Consider the following 19361-nt stretch of genomic DNA (forward strand, 5'->3'; position numbering starts at 1 on the left):
AAGCCCACAGTGAATGTTTCTCCTTTACACAAAGTACCGATCAGGAGAATGACACATTTGATGATTTTTCTTGGCTTCAAACATGTCCCCAAGGGGCAGCCCTGGTGAGGCCTTGTTCTGCTCTGTAGCTGTAGGCAGAAAGGTGGCCACTTTGAGGTGGGGGAATGCTCGTTCTGGCTTGGGACCCTTTCTCCTAGAGTCTGGTGGCCCTCACAGTCTGGTCATAGCCTGACTTAAGGTCTAGTTAGATGTGTCCGCAGGAACTGCTCTCCTAAGCTCATCAATCTTAGCACTTTACATACATCTTATACAGCCGGACTTCTTGACTCAGACCCCACACCCTACTCCTATTTGCCCCCACCACTCAGCAGTCACGGGACACCCTGTAAATACCTGTGCAATAGGCCTGGCTGGGGTGGAGCCGGTAGCCAGGGTTGCAGAGACATCTGTATCCATCTGGAAGGGTCACGCAGGTTCCAGGGCCACAGATGTTGGAAGCCCCAGCGAAACATGGATCAAAGCCTGCAGAGATGGGGCAAGCAGAGATAATGGCTGAGTGAAGGACGCATGAAGGCACTCGAGCGGGGTGGGGAGACAGCAGGGGCAGGTCCAGGGGCCTCAGAAGACCACTGGAAGTCTACCTACCTTTAGCACACCCTCTTACACCACTGTACAGCACGGTCTCAGAAGACTAACAGGTCCTGTGCCTGGGCTCTGAGTCATTTGACCGAGACCTAATGGCTTCTGGTAACCCATATTCCCTACAGATGACTCTCACCCTCATCCTAAATGTGGGCATAGCTCTTACCCAAAGAACCAGTGCTAGCCACCCCCAGAAATTCTTACATATCTTCGCATAGACTGACAGGTCTTGTGAATAGGTTACAGAGACTGAAAAACTAGCTTATTTTTTTTCTCGTTTCTCTAATATTAGAGAAGTACCTGACACTTATGATGAATGAATGAAGGAATGAAGGAACGAATGAATGATGAACCAATAAACAAATAAGGGAGCACTGCTCTCATCTGTGTCCACCCTGTTGTCTCATCCCATATCCCACATACCTAGGGGTCCCTTCCCTGCCCCACCACTCTGAGAGAAGCCAGAAGCCCTACCAGAGTGGGTAAGAAGTGGTCCAAGTTGGAACACAGAGGGGCTTCATGGCATTGCTAATGTGCCCTGAACTGAATGCCTACAGTGGCCTATAGCGCAAGGTCATCTTCTCTCTAGCTTGGTTCCAAGTCTATATTAGCAGTCCCCAGCCAGAATCCAAGTGTCCACTCAGAGGGTGAGGTTGGAAGACAGCAGGGCAGCAGCTGGATCAGACACAGGATTGAAACTGATGCTGCTGGCTCTGCCACCCGCATGGTTGAGGACCACTGCTGGGCCCAGCCTGGCTTCTCTGCACCATGGTCTTTTCTCCAGGAGTATTTCAGCTGTCAGTCTCAGTACTCCCCAGTGGAGCCCCACACACTCAGCCCTTCCTGCCTCCTTGGAAGGAGATGCTTCCTGGAGTCCCAGGAGACTTCTCTGAATCCTGGGAGAGGTTGTCTGAGAACGCTCAGGAAAGCCAAGCCCCATCCCACCTGCGACTTTCTCTGCACCAGGCTGCAGGCATTTTTCTCTCAATGCAGGAAATCCAGAACTCGAGCCACCCTCAACTCCTACTCAAGGTGACCCCCTAGCTAAGAGCAAAGCTAGTCCCTAGGGAAGGCAGGCAAGAGGGTACACGTGTGCAGAGAACACAGGCGACACTACTTCAATGGTAACCTTGCTTCTCTTGAACGAAGTCCCCAGACAAAGAGCCTCTGTGAATTCCACAGCCAGGTGGGATTTCCAGGGACCTCTCTCACACCACCCCTCATCACTATGGTAGACCATAGGGAGCCAGTTCTGGACACTTGAACAACCCTGTGCAATATAATTCTGTCCCTTCTCCAAAACCTTCCATGGGCAGGTGACAGCCACTTCCAGGGCCCTCACCGACTCAGCCCCCTCTCACCTTGCCTCCTACTCTATGAATTCCTATTCTTCAAGAGGCCCCACCCCCACGCTCCAGGAAGATCCATGGCTTCCCTGAAGCCCTCTGAGTAGGACAGTCCCTCCAAAGAGCGTTAGTGCCCAGGCACAGCTCCTGTCTTTTCTAGGTAGGCTTTGTGACCTTTGGAGGATCAGACCTGGACCACAGCAAGATCAGAGTTGCTGGAGAGTATTCATGTGATTGAAGAAGCAAGAGAGAGAAGCTCCATTCACGGCCTGGAGTTTGCTTCTGGGCAACCACATCTCCCAAAGGTGGGGGCAAAGACCCTCCAAGAACTTCTGCAGCTACCTGGGGGACTCTGTGTCGCCAGGACATTACTGGAGGGAATCACTTTCTCTTCCTCTGGGCTTTCTGGAATGCCCTGTCCAGGCAATGGTGGTGTCGGTCTCCCGGTGGCATCCCCTGGAGAGGACAGAGGGGAGGAAGTAGGGTCCTTGGGCTAGCAGTGGCCCATCCGTCTGTGTTCTCTGATGTTCAGAATCCTAAGAACCAAAAGTGGCGCCTAGGGCTCCCACCATCTTTTGGCATATCTGGTCTCCTCCCCTTGTAGTAAAACCAGGGACTGTAGAAATGACTTCTTGTCTAAGGCCTGCCAGCTTGCTGGAGGAAGAACTGCTGCCCCCATGCCCAGTTTAACATTCTGCTTTCACTTGTAATGCATCTTGCAGCTCACAAAACGGTGCTGCAAGCACAAGCACCCAGTTGCCATGGGAGACAGCAGGTGTCATGTCCACATCACAGCAGGGAAAACTCAACATCCTTGACTCTGAGCCCAGCTCTGGGGAGAGGTCAGCTCAAGATGAGGCCACTGGAGGAGAGGGTTCTGGAGCCCCATCAAGCTGCTTCAGCTAGCACCTCCTCTTTGACCTGATTGTCTTATGTGTGAGTGGTGTTATGAGATTAAGAAAAGAGTTCAGTAGGTAGGAAAACATTTGCAAAGCATCATGGGATCACTTGCTAACTGGACAGTCCCTTAGGGACTCAGTGTTCCCGGAAAGGGTGCTGACACGCCGTATCACACGCTACCTCTGATTGGAACCCACGGGCCAGTTCTCAGGTACTCATTCCATAACTAAAACTAGGTTTCTTCTTCTGGAAGCTTCTAGGAGGAGGAACTCACCTGGTACCCAGGCAGGTAGATGGGAAACACTGGTTGTGATCTGCACAGAAATGAAGGTTATTTGGGGGGGGCTCATCTGTTACTCCTAGGACACATTTCTTTCTCCTCTTACCCCACCTCCTTCCTGTCCAGCTCTCTCTGGTAGTGAGTTTTTACTGCTGGCATGTATTCTCTAGGTGTTTTCTATCCTTAACTGACCAGGTCTGCTTCCTTCTAAGTTGTAGCAGTTAAATGTGGGCCCGCTACCAGCTCAGTGTTGGATGCACAGCAGAATATTAGCACTTATCAAAGCTGCGATGTTCATGTCATAGATAACATAACAGAAATTAATTAGACCATCCAGGGCCACAAGGCCAGTGTGGCAAAGCCCGGAGTCACAGCCATACTCGGTGTCCCTCACCACAGTTATGGACAGAGACAGCTGGGGACAGGGAAGCAAAGAAGACCAGCAGAGGACAGAGCAGAAGGCACTGGGGTATTGCCGGGACTATGAGGACATGGAGGGAAAGTTTTAGCCTGAGAGGTCAGCACGTGGCTGTTTTGTTTTGTTTTGTTATTTTAGACAGGGTTTCTCTGTGTAGCCTGGATGTCCTGGAATTCCAACTATAGCCCAGGCTGGCCTCTGCCTCCCAAGTGCTGGGGTTAAAAGTGCGCACCACCCTGTCTGGCTTCAGCATATGGTTTTTAAGCAGGAAATCAAGGCTGCTGGAGAAGCGGTACATGGAGACAGGTTAGCTCATCACCATCGGGAGATGAGCAGGAACCGGCAGACTGGTCACGGCCTGGAGGAGGATAAAGCAAATTCACTCCTCTGGAGGAGATGCTCAGTCCTGGCTGCACAGGGGGACCTGGGCCCAGGGAAGGAGGGCAGATGCCCTCTCCTCAGTGAAATGGCTGGAGATGTTCACAGCCATGCTTCTGCTTTCCCATGAGCTCTTCACAGAGGGTATGTGTTAAACAAGCTCAGAAAACATGCCAGATTCAGGACCAGCTCTAGGCTTCATGCACAGCCACCAAGCTTGAATGGCAGCCAGGACTAAGTACACAGACACATGGGCCCTTGACTCCACTTTGTGATTTCTCCAAGTAAAATCCGGCATATGCTCCGTCCTTTTTTCCTGCTCTCCTGAGACTATGCCTGCAGTCTACGTTATTCTGTGTCTCACCCTAATCAGGCTCCCTGGCAGGAAGCCTCACTCACCTGAATAGCCTGGGAGTCACCTGGGGAAGGAAGATGACATCATGAGCTCCAGGAAGGGAGGCAGTGACCTTCGGACTTCGCTCCCAGCCTGGCTGCCTCACAGTCTACACTCCCCTTGCATTCCCAGCAAGATGAGCAATACAGAGTGCAGCTCTTTTTAGTCGTCTCAGCCTGTCAGCTCCCTTTGGGGACCCACCACCCCAGAAATCCAAGGCTCTAACAGAACATACAGGTAGCCCAGTTCACCTGTCAGGTGGACAAAGGAAGTCCCCTGCATTCCTTCCAAGTCTCCAGGGACAGAAGTTCTTATCAGCCAGCCTCATTAGACCTATAACAGATCTCTCTCCTGTGGCCCTGATCAAATGGATTACTCTCCATCCTCCCTGTTCAGGCCATGGACTAAGGGAGGACTTCCAGGAAGGAAATGCATTGCCCCTGACTGGGCTAGTGCCCGCATCTGTGGCCACTGAGTTCTGTCCTCACTTCTCTGTCCCAGATTCTTGGAGTAATTCTGGCAATCTCCTAGTTTATTTGTTCCTAACAGCTTCCCAGCCTCCTGGACTGGATGACTTGGGTATGATCCGGCTGTTTTCCAGAGCACCAGCCGGAGAACTCAAGCATAAGCTCTTCCTGGCCCTCACGTCCTGAGCCCCAGGAAATGGTGCTGCAGTTACCATCCTAAACCTAAGACCTGGGCAGGGAACTATACAGAAAAGGAGGGTCCTTAGGTGTCTCCCCCAGCTCAGATACCTTTGTCAGGGAGGGTTTCAGCCTCAATCCAGGTGTCGGTGACTGCCCGGAGTGGTTGTCTCTCGGCTGCCCCAGGCAGAGGTCCACTGACCCTCTGGATCTGTTCTCTGAAGGGGCTAGCCAGTTCCTCCTCCTCCGCTTTCCTCATGGACAGGCGGATGTCTGAGCTCGAGTAGGTGTAACCATGGCCGGCAGGACAGATCTCCCTGAAGGCCTCTAAAAAAATGACAGAGGATGAACCGAGCCATGCCACTTCCCAGGGCCTTGTTCCCCACCTTCCTTTCCTCTAGGGGACGAGACGATTGTGGCTGTAAGTGGAGTCCCGGTCTGGAACATGGAAGGGTAGACTGAGCCTTCTGGCTTGAAGCTAGGGGTGGGGGAGGGGAGGTCTACCCAGGCTGGAGAAGTGGCCATTGGCTTTGAGCAAGTATCCTGGTGGCCAGAACTGGGGTGAGGATGGGGTTACCTGTGCCAGGCAAGGGGCACTTTTCACACTTGTTGCCCCAGGCTTTGCCCACGCGACTGCAGCAGCAGATCTGCTTGGTGATCCGGTGTATCAAAGGCAGGGTGCAGGTGCCAGCTCCCAGTGACCGGTAGCATAGTCCCTGTTGCATGGAGACAGCCTTGTCCGCTGCAACAGACAGAGCATGTGGGACTGGGCAGGGAGCCGGTGGGAGGAGGAAGCACAGAAGGCAGCGGACAGAGGTGGGGTCAGTCATCGGCACCGAGATTAGCCCGGTTCATGTCCCACTCTGGAAGTTCGGATGCTCACGGGAGCTTTGGGAGGAATGGCTGTGGTGGAATGCCCTCACATCTCTTCATAGTGTCCACCTGATGAGGCCCTGCCACCCGCATGTGAGGGCAGGACCTGGGAATACAGGTGTTGCCTTCACCTGCTGCCCTTGAGTGTTTACTAAAGGCTCCATGTGCGCTTCAAGATGAGCAGAGAGCAGTGTGCCCTGAGGGCCACAGAAAACCTCTCTGGGAAGATGAGATGAGGTGAGAACCGGATGATTGTCAGAGAGCTGAGAGGATAGGGATCTTGTCTGGGTCATCCTTGTCACTCAGGGCCATCTATGTGTCTGGGGTATATGTCAAATCGATCATGGATGGCTCACTTAACTAAACAACCAGGACTGAATCCAGGTGTGTAGCTCAGTGGTGGAGCCCTTGCTGAGCACGGCTAAGCCCTACACACGTACACATAAACACAAGACAAAAATAATTCAGAAAACACTGAAACCATACATCCTTTGGAGCTAGAAGCAAGTGAATATTAAAAAATAGTCTCTTATTCTCTCAGAAGGAAAATGTATGACCAACAGGTTGGAAAGAGACTTAAATCTTCAGAGGCCAGACCAGACTGTCAGAGGACAGAGGGGTGACAAGAGCAACAGCCACAGTTGAGAATTAAAGATTCTGAGGAGCCCTGGTCAGTTCGAATATCTGCTACCCGCTGGGCTACACAACGCCCTGGGCCGCAGCTTCTTTATGTGTTGAGTAATGATGCCAAGGGCTGCGGGCATTCGGGCTGATCTGGCATGTATGCTAATGCCTCAGAGTTGTGGCCCACCCTGTTAGGCCACTTCCTGATTGTAAGACTGAAGTTCATATCCCTGGTCACAGTGATTGGGACAGGGCACTCTCAAGGGAGAGGCACTTGAGAAAGTAAGCCCCCTACTGCTCAGCTTGGCAGCTTTTCTTGGATTATTAGAAAACAGGTGACCATGTTCAGACTGAGAGCCTATAGGATATGTGGAGGCTAATGTGGAATCTCTCTCTGTATGCTGCGAATACAACTTTTTCCATTTTGGTTTGAGACAGGGTTTCTCTGTGTAGCTTTGGAGCCTGTCCTGGTATTAGTTCTGTAGACCAGGCTGGCCTTGACCTCACAGAGATCTGCCTGTATCTGCTTCCTGAGGGTTGGGATTAAAGGCATGCACCAACCACCCCTGTCCTGCAAATATGTCTTATTACCATTGGTTAGTAAAGAAGCTGACTTGGTCAATACCCAGGTAGAACAGAGCCAAGCAGGAAATCCAAACAGAGATACAGGGAGAAAAAGGACAGAGTCGGGGAGATGCCAGCAGTTGCCTGAGAAGCAAGATGTTAGGTAACAAGCCATGAGACTCGTGGTGAAATACAGAATAATAGAAATGGGTTAATTTAAGTTGTAAGAGCTAGATAATAATAAGCCTAAGCTAATAGGCCAAGCAGTATGTAATTACTATTAAGCCTCGAAATGATTATTCGGGAACCAGTGGGCAAACCTCCAGTTACAGAGGCCACCTCTGAAGGAGCTGGGAAACCAAGCCAGGAAACAGCAAGACAAAACTCCTGGGCATTGTGGAGAGTTGAATCCAACCAACAAGGTCACATTTACCCCCTCTCACTTCCTAGTTGTGCTCATCCGTTAAAGCGGTGGGAGTTGGGTTTCTGTGACTCCTGGCTGAAGAAGCCTTCTTCACAGGGTCACAGAGATGAAACACAGCAAGGCACACAGGCACACCCTGGCAAAGGTCAGGTACTACATGCATACCCATCAGCTCCTGAGTCCTACATCCTCAGGGGCAATCTCTGCCTTCAGTGGTCACTTCCTTGCGTTACTGTGGGGACACGCTCTATCCCTTTGCATCCCAAGGTGGGATATAAGGAAGCTGGATCGGCCTCCAGAGATGGCTTTATGCTTTAGTCAGGTGGCAGGAAGTCACCAGCTTGCCTTCTCCAATGGAGGTGGGGGAGCATAGTGAATCCTTGGAGGAAGCTGGAGGGAGGAGCCTTGGGGAGGGAGAAAAAATAAAGACAGTGGTCCCCTGCTTCTCCATATTGTATTGGGGTGTTTTCCTGGCATTCAGACATGTTGGGTGTTAAGCACCTGATAAAGCTTTGTTTTGTTTTGTTTGTTGTTGGTGTTGTTTTGAGACAGGGTTTTGCTATGGGACCTTGGCTAGCCTGGATATCACTTCATAGACCAGGTTGGCCCCTGCCTCCAGAATTCTGGGGTTAAGGCGTGCACCACCACGCCCAGCTTGATAAAACTTTAAGGGACCTGGAAAAGGAAAGACTATAAGGTTCTTGGGGCCTTGATTAGCTATTATGGCACCACAAGCTGACTGACCAGTTCTCCCATCCTGGTTCTCTTCCTTTCTGGACTCTCACTGTCTCCTGTCCCCAGAGATGTCAGGTCCAGCCATCCTTTCTACAGGCCACTACCTCTGGGTGGCAGCAGAGTTTTGTTCCTCCCATGGCCTTCCCAGACCCCATAGCAGGCACTTTGCTGCCAGCCAGAGAGCTCTGTGAGCTAGAGGTGGCCTTTAGGGGCGGCTTTTATTGTGCTTTGCTCAGGTCTTCCTTCCCAAGAAAAGCCCCCTATGAGCTCTGGGCACGAGGCCACGAGGTCTTGGGAAATTCGCCACTCTGGGTCTGGACTGTTCCCCCCGGAGGGTGTCTCTCGCCCTCGGGCCCACCATCACTCACATACACAGCGGCTCCTCGATGGGTCCAACATGAGGCCAGGCCTGCAGGTGCACAGGTAGCTGCCCCTGGTGTTCACGCACTCCGAGTCCTTGCACAGCCCCAAGGTCAGGCACTCATTGATATCTGCAGGGGTGGAGGAATGTCGGAATGCCCATTCAGCCGAAGCCAGGGGGCTGGGAGGGAGCTGCCATCCCATAGCCAGAGTGGCATCTCTCTGTGTGCTTTGGTCTTCTCACTCGCCAAACACGGATCCTAATAGTAACCACCCAACCATGCTGGTAGAATAATTCAGTGGGAAAACTGCAAGCTGCTTTACTAACTGGCACATAGTAGCCACCTTAGTGCAAAAGCTAACATTTGTGGAGTGACTACTGTATGCTTCAAACTCTTTTAATATTTGAATATGACACCCCTATTTAACCTTATAGACCATTTTGCCTGGTTCTTATGTCCTCATTTTACAGGTGAAGAAAAGCTCCAGGACTAACTTGCCCAGAGCGACTCAACTCTTGGTGACTCCGGCAAGTGGCATGTGGATTGAGGAAACAGGTAGACAATACTGTCTGGACTGGAGGGTGCCTGACGGGCAACCAAGTCCCTTCTAGTTAGCTCTCTTCAAGAGCTCCTGAGCAGTTCTGCAGCATAGGTCTGTAGGAAGCTGGAAGCAGGAGGCTGTGGGGGACAGTGCTGAGGGACTGGTGGAGACGGGGCAGGGGTCATCAGGAGGGTAGGAAAGCATTTGTCTGGTAACCCCTGCCCCAAACAGGCTACATGAACCCCGAGCCCATCAGAGGCTTTTATTCACCCTCAGGTAAGAAAGGGCAATAGCTTAGTCCTGGTGTCTAAACTTCTGTTGCTGTAAAATGGGAACTCAAAGCCTCATAGTCTGAGCTCCAAATTGGAGGCATCTTGGTGACGTTTCCTCTGTTGGTGGCTGTAATTGCCATTTGATGCTGAATGGGAAACACTTGTGAAGAGCTTCCGGAGCAGGGCGTAATTTAGGTAGCTCAGTGCCGTTAGAACTACCTGCTCATCCTCAGGCCTTGAGGAGATTGGCACAGATGAGGCCGCAAAAGATGGCCGCCGAAAGGACATCCTTGGTAGGATGCCCCACGGCAGCAGAGGCACTGAGCGATGCCCCTGAGAGCTGGGAAGGAAGCCGGCCCATATCCCTCCAGACCGTCACCAGTCACATCTAAACGCAAGCCTGATTTGCCTCCCCTGTGCTTCAGGAGCTTCAGGGCTCCTCCTCCTCCTCCTCGGAGCCCTAAAGCATGACACGGTATCCAAGGCCCTCCCAAAGCCTGTGGTGAGCAGGTTGTTCTCATGAGACATTGTCACCTCCTGTGTGCATATAGGCTGTTTGCCCAGTGTCCCTCAGATGCTTCAGCCAGCCCAAACTATCCCTTGGCTTCTCTTTTTACTTAGGAGACCTGCAGCTGGGAGAGTTATGTTCACTGGCCTAGTACTACCTCTTCCAGGAAGTCTTCCTTGGTTCTCCCAGCCTGGATTGGATTCTACCAGGGGATCCCATGCGATCCATCAAAAACAGGCTCTGGTTGTATTTAACTAGGTGTGTTTAACTAGGTGTGTTTAACTAGGCGTGTTTAACTAGGTGTATTTAACTAGGTGTATTTAACCAGGCGTCTGCGTTCTCCTGGTCATAGACTGGGTCTTCCCCATTGCTGTGTACTTAGCAACTGGCACAGATTGGATGTGGCACCTACCCTGGCCCCATCCTCTTGTTCTCCTTCACTTCAGAGACAGAGAGATGGTACACGGGGGTGAAGAAGTAGGGGCAGGGCACTCTGGGGTTGGAGCTTGGGAACCTTTCCAGAAGCTCCGTGGAGGACAGGTAGGGATGGATCTCACTGAAATTCTAAGAATGAAAGGTGAAAAGAATTCTCCTCACACCCACTAAGACTCTGGATCCACTGTACCCTGGGTTTTAATCCTGGGTTAGGCAGGGTTAGCAGTCTGCACTTGGACTGGACCAAGCACCTTTTCTCATCCTTGAGTCAAAAATCCCTTCTGTGGCCTGGTACCCCACAGGTGGACAGCCACTAAGGCTTCTGCAGGCCCCTCTCTCTGGGAGAAAACTTCTGAAAGGGGCCTTAGGGGCATTTGCGACAATATTACCTCCAAGCCAAGCTGTTTGTTTTACCTCAAGCCACACAAACAGCTCTCTACCCCATCGCTGGAAGTCCTCTGAAGGGGAGTGGCCCCAATTCCCACTGACCCTGCCAGTCCTAGAGACAGTCACCACAGGAGGTCAGTGGTCTATACAGCTCCAAAATCAACAGAGCCTTCACTCGGGGCCTCCCTCTGTCCCAAGGTCTGGTCCCTCTGTGGTCTCTAAAGCAGACCATCCCTGCCTCAGTTGGCCCATAGATACATTAGCGAGGCCATCAAGATGGGGGCAGGATTAGGCTTCATGGTTCACCTACCCATGCCGCCTGTGCCCCACCACCACCCCAGTCCCTGGCTATAGGCTGAGGCAGCTGGGAAGGAGGCCCAACCACCTAGCTGTGCTCTGACGGGAGGAGCCTACAGAGGTCCCCACCAATTCATTGTGGCTTCATGGTGGTGGAAATGTCCCGGAAAACTGAGAGTGTATGTGTAGGGTTTCCCGGTAGGGGTTAAACAGAAGTGGGTAAGGATGGGTGACCCCAGCACCCTGGATCTCTCAGCACCCTCAAGTAAGTAAGACCTGATGGTCTGAGATCCCCAGGACCACAGTCGCTTCCACAGTTCCCTGACCAGTAGAGGCCTCCTAGGCAGTGGCAGGTTCTCATCCTTCCTGGGGTGCACATCGCCCCAGCATTAGCAGGCGGAATCGCACCCCCACCCTTCCGCTTCACCCAGCCCTGGGGTCATCTTACCTTGGCAGTGGCTGAGGTTCAGTCTCTTGTACCCCTGGGGACACTCCAGCTGACCATTTTCTATCACTGGGGAGGCTGAGGAATGAAGATAGACAGGTCTCATGGGAGGGTCTTTGAATTCATCTACCCAGTGGTCACAGTCTGGATGTCTCAGGGGAGTTCCTCCAAGCATCTCCCTGGACAGCTGTTCCACCTTGCTTGATCCTCCTAGCCCATCTTGATTTTTTTTTTAAAAGACAATATTGAGTGAAATGTACCAGGCACACAAAGACAAGCCCAGCCTGATCACATTATTGGTGTGGAATCTGAAAAAGGAAAACTTACAGACTCAAAGAGGGAAATGACAGGTATCGGGAGTTGGGGGGAGGCAGTGGGGGAAAACTACGGAAGCGGTTTGGGAGCTGGGAGTCTAATGGTGTGAATTTCAAGACAGGTAAGATGATTCATCAGGTGAAAGTGCTTGATGCCAAGTCTGACAACCTGAGTTCAAGTCCTGGAACCCACAGGTTGGCCCGAGAGAAGCAACTCCCACAGTGGCCCTCTGACGTCCACATCTGCATGCCGTGGCAGGAACACACCACACAGACACATCATGTATGAGTATGAACACATACAAAACAAACAAAGGAATTAGAGTTATGAATTGCAGAAGGGAGAAATACTGTCTAACTAATAACAAGGCATTACATACTTGAGGATCACTAGGAGATTTTAAGCAGTCTCACCCTTCCCCCAAATAAACACAAAAAACAATTGAGCCTATTAGCACGCATATCAACGCAAAGTGATACACATATTTTGTGTCTGTGCGTATGTATGTGTGGCATATGTACTTGTTCATATGGGTGTGATGCAGGGGGGTGTATGTCCGTGTAGGCACATGCACAGGACGGAAGTCAATGTTGACTGTCTTCTTTGATTGCTTTCCACCTTGTTTTTTTTTTTTTGAGGCTAACTAATGTACAATGTATTCTCATTTCAAAATATCATATTGTGTACAATATATACATTTATATTTCAGTAAGAAAATATTTTTAGAAACTGAAGGGATGCCTTATACCCATAATCCCAGCACCCAGGAGGCCGAAGTTCAAGCTCAAAGCCAGCCTGAGACAGAGTACAAGACTCCATCTCGCATAACAAAAATAATTTGTTTTTTTAAATACTAAAAAAAAATTTTGTCTGAGTTTATACCACATATATAGCTATAATATTATATGCAGAATACACTCTACCACATTCACATTTTGCAATATAACATATTGTCAAATATATTTTTTTGTGTTATTAACTTTTTATTTGGAAACCATTATAGATACACAGGAGGCATCTGAATGCAGATTGGCCAACAAGGAAATGATATCAGTATTTTGATGCTAACACACATCCTGCTTTGATTTCACAACATCCCCCTTATGTCACAGAGACAGAAAGCCCCTCTTGATACTAAATAACAAAAGGAAAAGCATTGTTTTAAAGTGACAGCCCAGTGAGTGTGGTCACCTCTTGGGTTTGATCCCCAGCACTGATGAGAGAGGGAGGTGGAGGGAGGGAGAACTTGAGCTGATAATTCCTGAGCTAAGAAGAGAGACGAGGAGATGATTCAGTGGCTCAACACACTTGCCACCCAACCCGCAACCTGAGTTCAGTCCCGAGGAGCCACATGAAGCAGAGAACTGATTCTCTGGTCCCAGGGCATCCAGCGCCCTCTACGGCCTCTTCCGTCCACTCGGGCGCATATACCAGCACATAGACACACAAAGACGTAACTAAACATAATTTTAAAAAAATAATGCAGTTTTGCTGGGCATGGTGGTTCACACCGTAATTAGGAGGCAGAGGCAGGCAGATCTCTGTGAGTTCAAGGCCACTCTAGTCTACACAGCAAGATCCTCTCTTTCTCAAGAAGAAGAGGAAGCAGGATCAATGCCTCCATTCACTTGTACAGCCAAGTTTGAGGAGACAGAACTCAGGGCCTTGTACTTAGCACTAAAGTCCCAACTCCTCTTGCCCCATTCCTTTGATTTTTTTTAAAAACAGGGTCTCACTGTGGAGTGCAGATTCCACTCTCTATCCCCACCTGCTTCAGACTCCCAGTGCTAGGAATCCTAGTGAGCTACCAGGCGTGCCTGGCCGGAAAATGTTTTTCTGAGTGCACAGCTGTTACTTATTAGCCACATCTCACGGTACTTAGGGCGAGGTTTGTTATCAATGAGAGCCAAAACAGTTTTGCATCTCACATAGTCCTCTTAGCCAGTTAGCTTTTGCTCTCCATGTCGTCACGTATGATAGGCCATGACTCTTTCCCTGTGCTCTGGCTGATAAGATGTCACTGCACAGAGTGACAGTGCTGTGCTTCTCAGGACTGCCTGTGATTGTGTCACTACTAGTTTCTCGGGACCACAGGTTCTTAGCAGTCATTTTCAGAATCATTCCTCTGCTCTGTCAAGACCGATTTAGGGGGCTGGAGAGGTGGCCCAGAGGTTAAAAGCACTGATTGCCCTTCCAGAGGACCTGGGTTCAATTCCCAGTACCCCACATGATGCCTCACAGCTGTCTTTAACTCCAGTTCCAGGGGATCTGACTCCTGCATACAGACATACTTGCAGGCAAGACTGATGAAGTCAATGTCAGGCAACATACAAGTCCAGGAAGCAGAGCAATCGGAACCACAGTAATTGTAACATGACAAACTCAGACACATGAAGTGTCAGTTGCCTGGAAACCCCACCCCAGGACACATTGCATGCCAAGCAAGACACGTGTCAGTGTGACATGTGGACAGATCAAGTACGGATATACACAAACCAGTAAAGCTTAATGCTTTCTTTACTACTAAAAAAATATAAATTGAGGTTCTAATTTTTCAATGACTTGACCCATCTTCTCTGAAGTTTCGCATGAAGCTGAAACTCTGGACTAGGACACTACTCAGACTAAACGTGGATTCTGACACACAGAGTGAGACAGAACGATGGGACCGAAGCTGGGGACATACATGTCCCTGGCCTGGGGCCTGATGGTATGTCCTGAGGACAGAAGGGAGGGGCAAATGAAAGGACATTGTCAGGAGAAGTCAGAAGACTGGCGGATTGGATGCCGACAGCAGACATTGCGAAGAGCAGAAGCTGGGAAAGAATAATTCAGAGTGGCTGCCAGGGCTGAGGAGTAACGCCAAGTGAGCGTTTGCATGATGGCTGAGCAGCGAGGACACTGGGCCACGCCGTCCTCTCTGTCTATCTCAACAGTCGAGCAGGAAAGCACAGCTCAGGGAGGTAAGGAGACTGGCAAGAGCTGAGTCAGGGTCGAAAGCAGACTTCTGCCACAAAGGCCAGAGGGAGACAGAGACAGAGACAGAGACACAGAGACACACAGAGAGACAGAGACACACAGAGAGACAGAGACACAGGGAGACAGAGACACACAGAGAGACAGAGAGAGAAAGAAGAGGAAAGGAAGGAGAGGAGGAGGCTGTGAGGAGAGGAGGGAAGTGTGAAAAACTGCACCAGGTCAGAGGAGGAAGAGGCTCTGTGATCAGAAGATCTAGAAAGAGAAGGTGGCCGGAGAGGTGGCTCAGAGGTTAAGAGCATCTGCTGTTCTTGCAGAAGACCCAGCTTCAATGCTCAGCACTGATAGGGAGGCCATAGAAGCGTTTGTAACTCCAGCCCTAGGGATTCAACACCTTCTTCTGGCCTCCCCAGGTACTTACTGCATGCAGGCAGTGCACAGACGTGCACAGACATACAAGTGGATAAAACACACAGACATATAAAAATAAATAAACACGGAAGGTGGCTACGATGTGACTCAGGTGAACATGCTAAGGACACAGAGCCTTCAGTGTTCTCACAGTCAGTAGTCTGACACCTGACAAAACCGAAATCTCTCTGAAGGGCCCAGTCAGGATCAACCTGAACTCTAAACATCTGAACCATGTAGGGCAGATGTGGGTAAGGGCTCAGATAAAGAACACGGCCACGTGGCTCTGGGCATTTCTGGTCACTGCCCTTGCGTTTACCCATCCCCTGTGCTTCCTGCTACTCACAGATGGGGCAGAAGAACAGAGCACCCATGACTGTAGTCTGCCTTGCCCTGCTCATTCCATCCCTCAGCTCCTGGGACCCCCCAAGGAGTCCTCAACAAAGACAAACTAATTGCGGAGACAGTTTTGGCCCTGATTCCCCAGCAGAGCTGGGAGGAGACAGTGGAGACATGTCTGGCCATAGGGCTATTTACACAATGCCAATGTTGGCCTGTGATGACAGGTGCCCACAGCAGGGAACTATGGAGGGTGCCTGATGCATCGCTTCCCCAAAGAATAGACTCATATTTAGCCTGGAAGGCCAAGCTTGGGCTTCTGAGCTGGCTGGAGGCTTGCTCCGGGTTTGCACACCTCAGGCACCTGGGTGTGCTGGAGGGCAACTCCACTCCTCTGGGAGAAACGGTGTGAGAGCACATGGTAGCCAGGACAGCCAGACACACAATGAATTCCTGGATTGGCTCCAATTCGGAGCACTGTTCCTCCTCTCTTTTGGCCTGTAGTTCAGCTGTAGAAGAGGGGGTGGAAATTAGTTTGTAGGGATGCCGCAGAGACACGCTTTGCTGAAACAATGGCTGTCGGAAAGATATTCAAAATTGGCTCAATCCCAGGAGTTAGTTCCCTCTTCCTTCCCCTGCCATACCCTTCTTTCTTTCCTCCTTCTCTCTTTCCCTCCCTCCATCCTTCCTAACTTCTCTCCCTCCCTTCTCCTCTTCCTTCCTTTCCCCTTCAGCTGCTCTTGATCACAGTGTTTTATTACAGCAACAGGAAGCAGCTGATAAGGAAGATACCAAGCTCTTTCTTGTGGAATTGAAGCAAACTCTAAGCCTGTGAGACCCTGAACACAGCAGCCATTACATCCTAGCAATGATCACACTGTCCACGATGTGGACTCCCTCTTTGGTCCAGTGCCATGACCCCCTCAATGAGAATGGACAATCCCTTCAAAGATGACCCCATCTGTTTCCTTGGAGAGGTCTGAGGGTCATCATCACTACAAATAGCGAGGTGGAGAGTGGTACCCAGTCTACCTAGTCACCCATGCTCCAGCCCTTCCTAGAGTGGGTCAGAGATGCCACATATCACATTCCCACCCCTGCAAAGCAGGGCGGGAGCTAGCTAAGCTTGGGACACAATGCCCAGGCGGCTTCCAATCCTTTGGAAGAAGCTCTCAGAACACCACCCAGCCAGAGATAACAATTCCTCAGCTTGACTGGAGTTTACATCCCATTTCTCTAGGACAGGGGACTAGTGTCTCAACGTACGTCCCGAAGAATAGAAAAACCCTCCCCCATTACAGCTATTCTCCAAGCTGAGGTCCTCCAACTTTTAAATACCTAAGCCAGAGCTCCAGAAATCCATGTACAGACAGTGAATTACAGAGCACTAGAAGCATCAGGAAAAGACGGACTTAGGCGTCACGTCCTTCTGAACGATGGATACGGTATTCCATGACACCTGCAAGCATCATATAGATTCACTGCAATGCGAAGTCCTTCCAAATGCTCTAAACAAACAGCTGCTAAGGGTGGCGCCGACAATACTGTCATTGCTGCTGTAACTTGTCCTAAGGCTCTCTGCCCCAAACCTCCGCAAATCCTCACAGATGCAACTTTCCCCAGGACTGACGTCACAGAACTACCCCCATCACACTCCTTATGGGACAGAGCTTTTTTTTCAGTGAGTTGGCGATGAACCTTCAGCCACTCACATAGACCCTTGTCCTCTCAAGGCAAGCTGCTTTCCCCCTCTGGAACACCTGTTCTCGATAGGTGTAGCACTTGCAGGAAGGATCTTGGTACCTCTGGGCACAGGGCGTTTTATTGCCGGGCATTTGCAGTAGACGCACCCTTTCTCAGTTTCCAGCTGAGCTCTGCTTTCCAGAAACAGCTACCCTTTTACTTTTTTTCTCCTTGGAACCCCTCGGAAACGGCCTCCCTCCTTCTGTCTAGGGCAATTATTTGAGCATACCTCCATTAACACTTAGGCCTGGGTTACACGCTGCCAACTGGCCTGCCTGCCAATTTTGATGGGCAAGATCCTTCACGCACAAGTCACTCATGGACTACGAGGCTGGCGTGCATACTCCTTCCCAGTCTAGTCCCCTAGGTTGTGTTTCTCGCAAGCAGGTCCAGGTCTTCCCAGGATGATAAGGACCAGACACACCGTGCTTTAAGCGCATTCACTTTCTGCAATCATAGATGAGTTCTTCAGCCTTCTCGGGGCTGCATTTCCCCATCTGTTACACGGGCTTCAAGTTCCCCAGCTTGTGCTTGTGCCAATTAAATGAGACAATCAGGTAAGCTGGCAGTTCAGCAAGTGGCCGGCATTAATGTTCACAAGATGCTGTCTTTCCTGGAGGACAGAGGGACAGAGTCCCTGGTGCCCCGAGAACCAGAGAGGGGGCCTGGGTTCTGAGGTAAATGCATCCCAGGCCAGGCAGATGGAAAGACATTTTCGTGGCAAACAGCTGGAGCCCACCACTGCAAGTGGTGCCAGCCCCGCCTGTTCCAGCAGAGGGGCCTTGGGGTTGACATAGCCAGTGCCAAGCCTGATGAGGCAGCTGCCAACTTTCCAGTTAACCCAGATGTCTGTCTTATATGGAAAGTCAAAAATATGGCCTCAATCAAAGTGCCTCTTGAGAGCGGTGTGTTCCCAGACTTTGGCAGGACACTGAAGACACTCTGGGCTGGGACCTTGTACTAACTCCCAAGGGGTCAGGAAGGCAGGGTTGGAGCTAAATCCCAGAGGTCACAGGGGGACGTGCTGTATCAGTCACTCAGAAGGAGACAAAAGGAGGGGCTCACAGTGGGTTTAAGCTGACTCCTGGAGCCATCTCCCTGAGGAATAGGGCTCTGAAATTCCTGGGGAAGAAAAGGGAATTGTCTGTGCTGTTGGAATTGTGACTTCAAGTCAGTCCTTTTGTATGTTAGAAATAGTAGCATGGGGCTGGAGAGATGGCTCAGTGGTTAAGAGCACTGGCTGCTCTTCCAGAAGTCCTGAGTTCAATTCCCAGCAACCACATGGTGGCTCTCTATCATCTATAATGAGATCTGGTGCCCCTTTCTGGCCTACTGGCATACGTGCAGACAGAACACTGTATACATAATAAAAAAAAAATCAATCTTAAAGAAAAAGAAATAGTAGCATTCTACAGTGACTATCTTCCACAGTCAGGCATGGAGCCTTGAAAGACCGATATGACCTGGGAGAAGTCATGGAGTCATGTGGGTCCCAGGCTTCCCATTCTCTTGCTGCCATCATGACTTGACTCTGCTGGGGAAGACAAAGTTTCCCCTCAGAGACAGAGTCCCATTTTATCAGAGGAGAAATAAAAGTAAAACCGCAAAGGATGAGAATGTTCTCGAATCCAGAAGCTCTGCTTTTCTGGCCAAGCATTGCCCCAAACTCCTTCATCGGCTTCTTTTGTTCTCCGGGGCTTGCGCAGTAGCTTGCTTGTTGTGCCACTTAAAGGGGCAGCCCTGCCAGCCCTGGGGGCAAGGTGTGGCGCTAGTTGTCTTGGCAAACTCTCAGCACAAAGAAGGTCCCTAATGTTCCGCCCCTTCCCCAAACAGGGCGCTGCTGCAGTTTCATGTGTTGGAAATGTTTACGTTGCCCTGGTCTTTGTTATTTCTTGCTCAGTATGCTGGAATGTTTGCCATTCCAGGGTCTGTACCCTGCTGCCCAGCTTGCTGAGCTGTGCCAAACACTGGGGAGGGTGGGAGAAGGTTGGGGCACCACCTGAGGGATGGAGGAAAAGAGCTGAGCTTTAAGTGTGCATATGGAGGCTCAGCCTGTGCTTTGCACTGCCACATACATGTAGCGCAACTGCTCCAGAGATCTTCTCCCA

General features: G+C 50.7%; 1 protein-coding gene across 6 annotated transcripts in view; it reads right to left on the reverse strand.

The window, feature by feature from the left end:
* Nucleotides 1-19361, reverse strand: part of Ltbp2 (latent transforming growth factor beta binding protein 2) — an 87050-nt gene that overhangs the window by 20985 nt on the left and 46704 nt on the right. For 4 of the 6 annotated variants that reach the window (XM_050164627.1, XM_050164625.1, XM_050164628.1 and 1 more), the window contains exons 9-16: nt 11473-11547; nt 8591-8713; nt 5580-5744; nt 5114-5329; nt 4364-4383; nt 3163-3202; nt 2331-2444; nt 394-522 (exon numbers count right to left, since the gene is read on the reverse strand). In XM_050164627.1, the coding sequence (XP_050020584.1) occupies nt 394-522; nt 2331-2444; nt 3163-3202; nt 4364-4383; nt 5114-5329; nt 5580-5744; nt 8591-8713; nt 11473-11547 (882 nt within the window). The remainder of the gene's footprint in view (nt 1-393; nt 523-2330; nt 2445-3162; nt 3203-4363; nt 4384-5113; nt 5330-5579; nt 5745-8590; nt 8714-11472; nt 11548-19361) is intronic. The other 2 variants (XM_050164624.1, XM_050164623.1) reach the window with 2 other exon arrangements.

Source organism: Alexandromys fortis, unplaced genomic scaffold (assembly GCF_014885135.2).
Source record: "Alexandromys fortis isolate MF-2015 unplaced genomic scaffold, M_Fortis_MF-2015_v1.1 scaffold_159, whole genome shotgun sequence".
Classification (NCBI taxonomy): domain Eukaryota; kingdom Metazoa; phylum Chordata; class Mammalia; order Rodentia; family Cricetidae; genus Alexandromys; species Alexandromys fortis.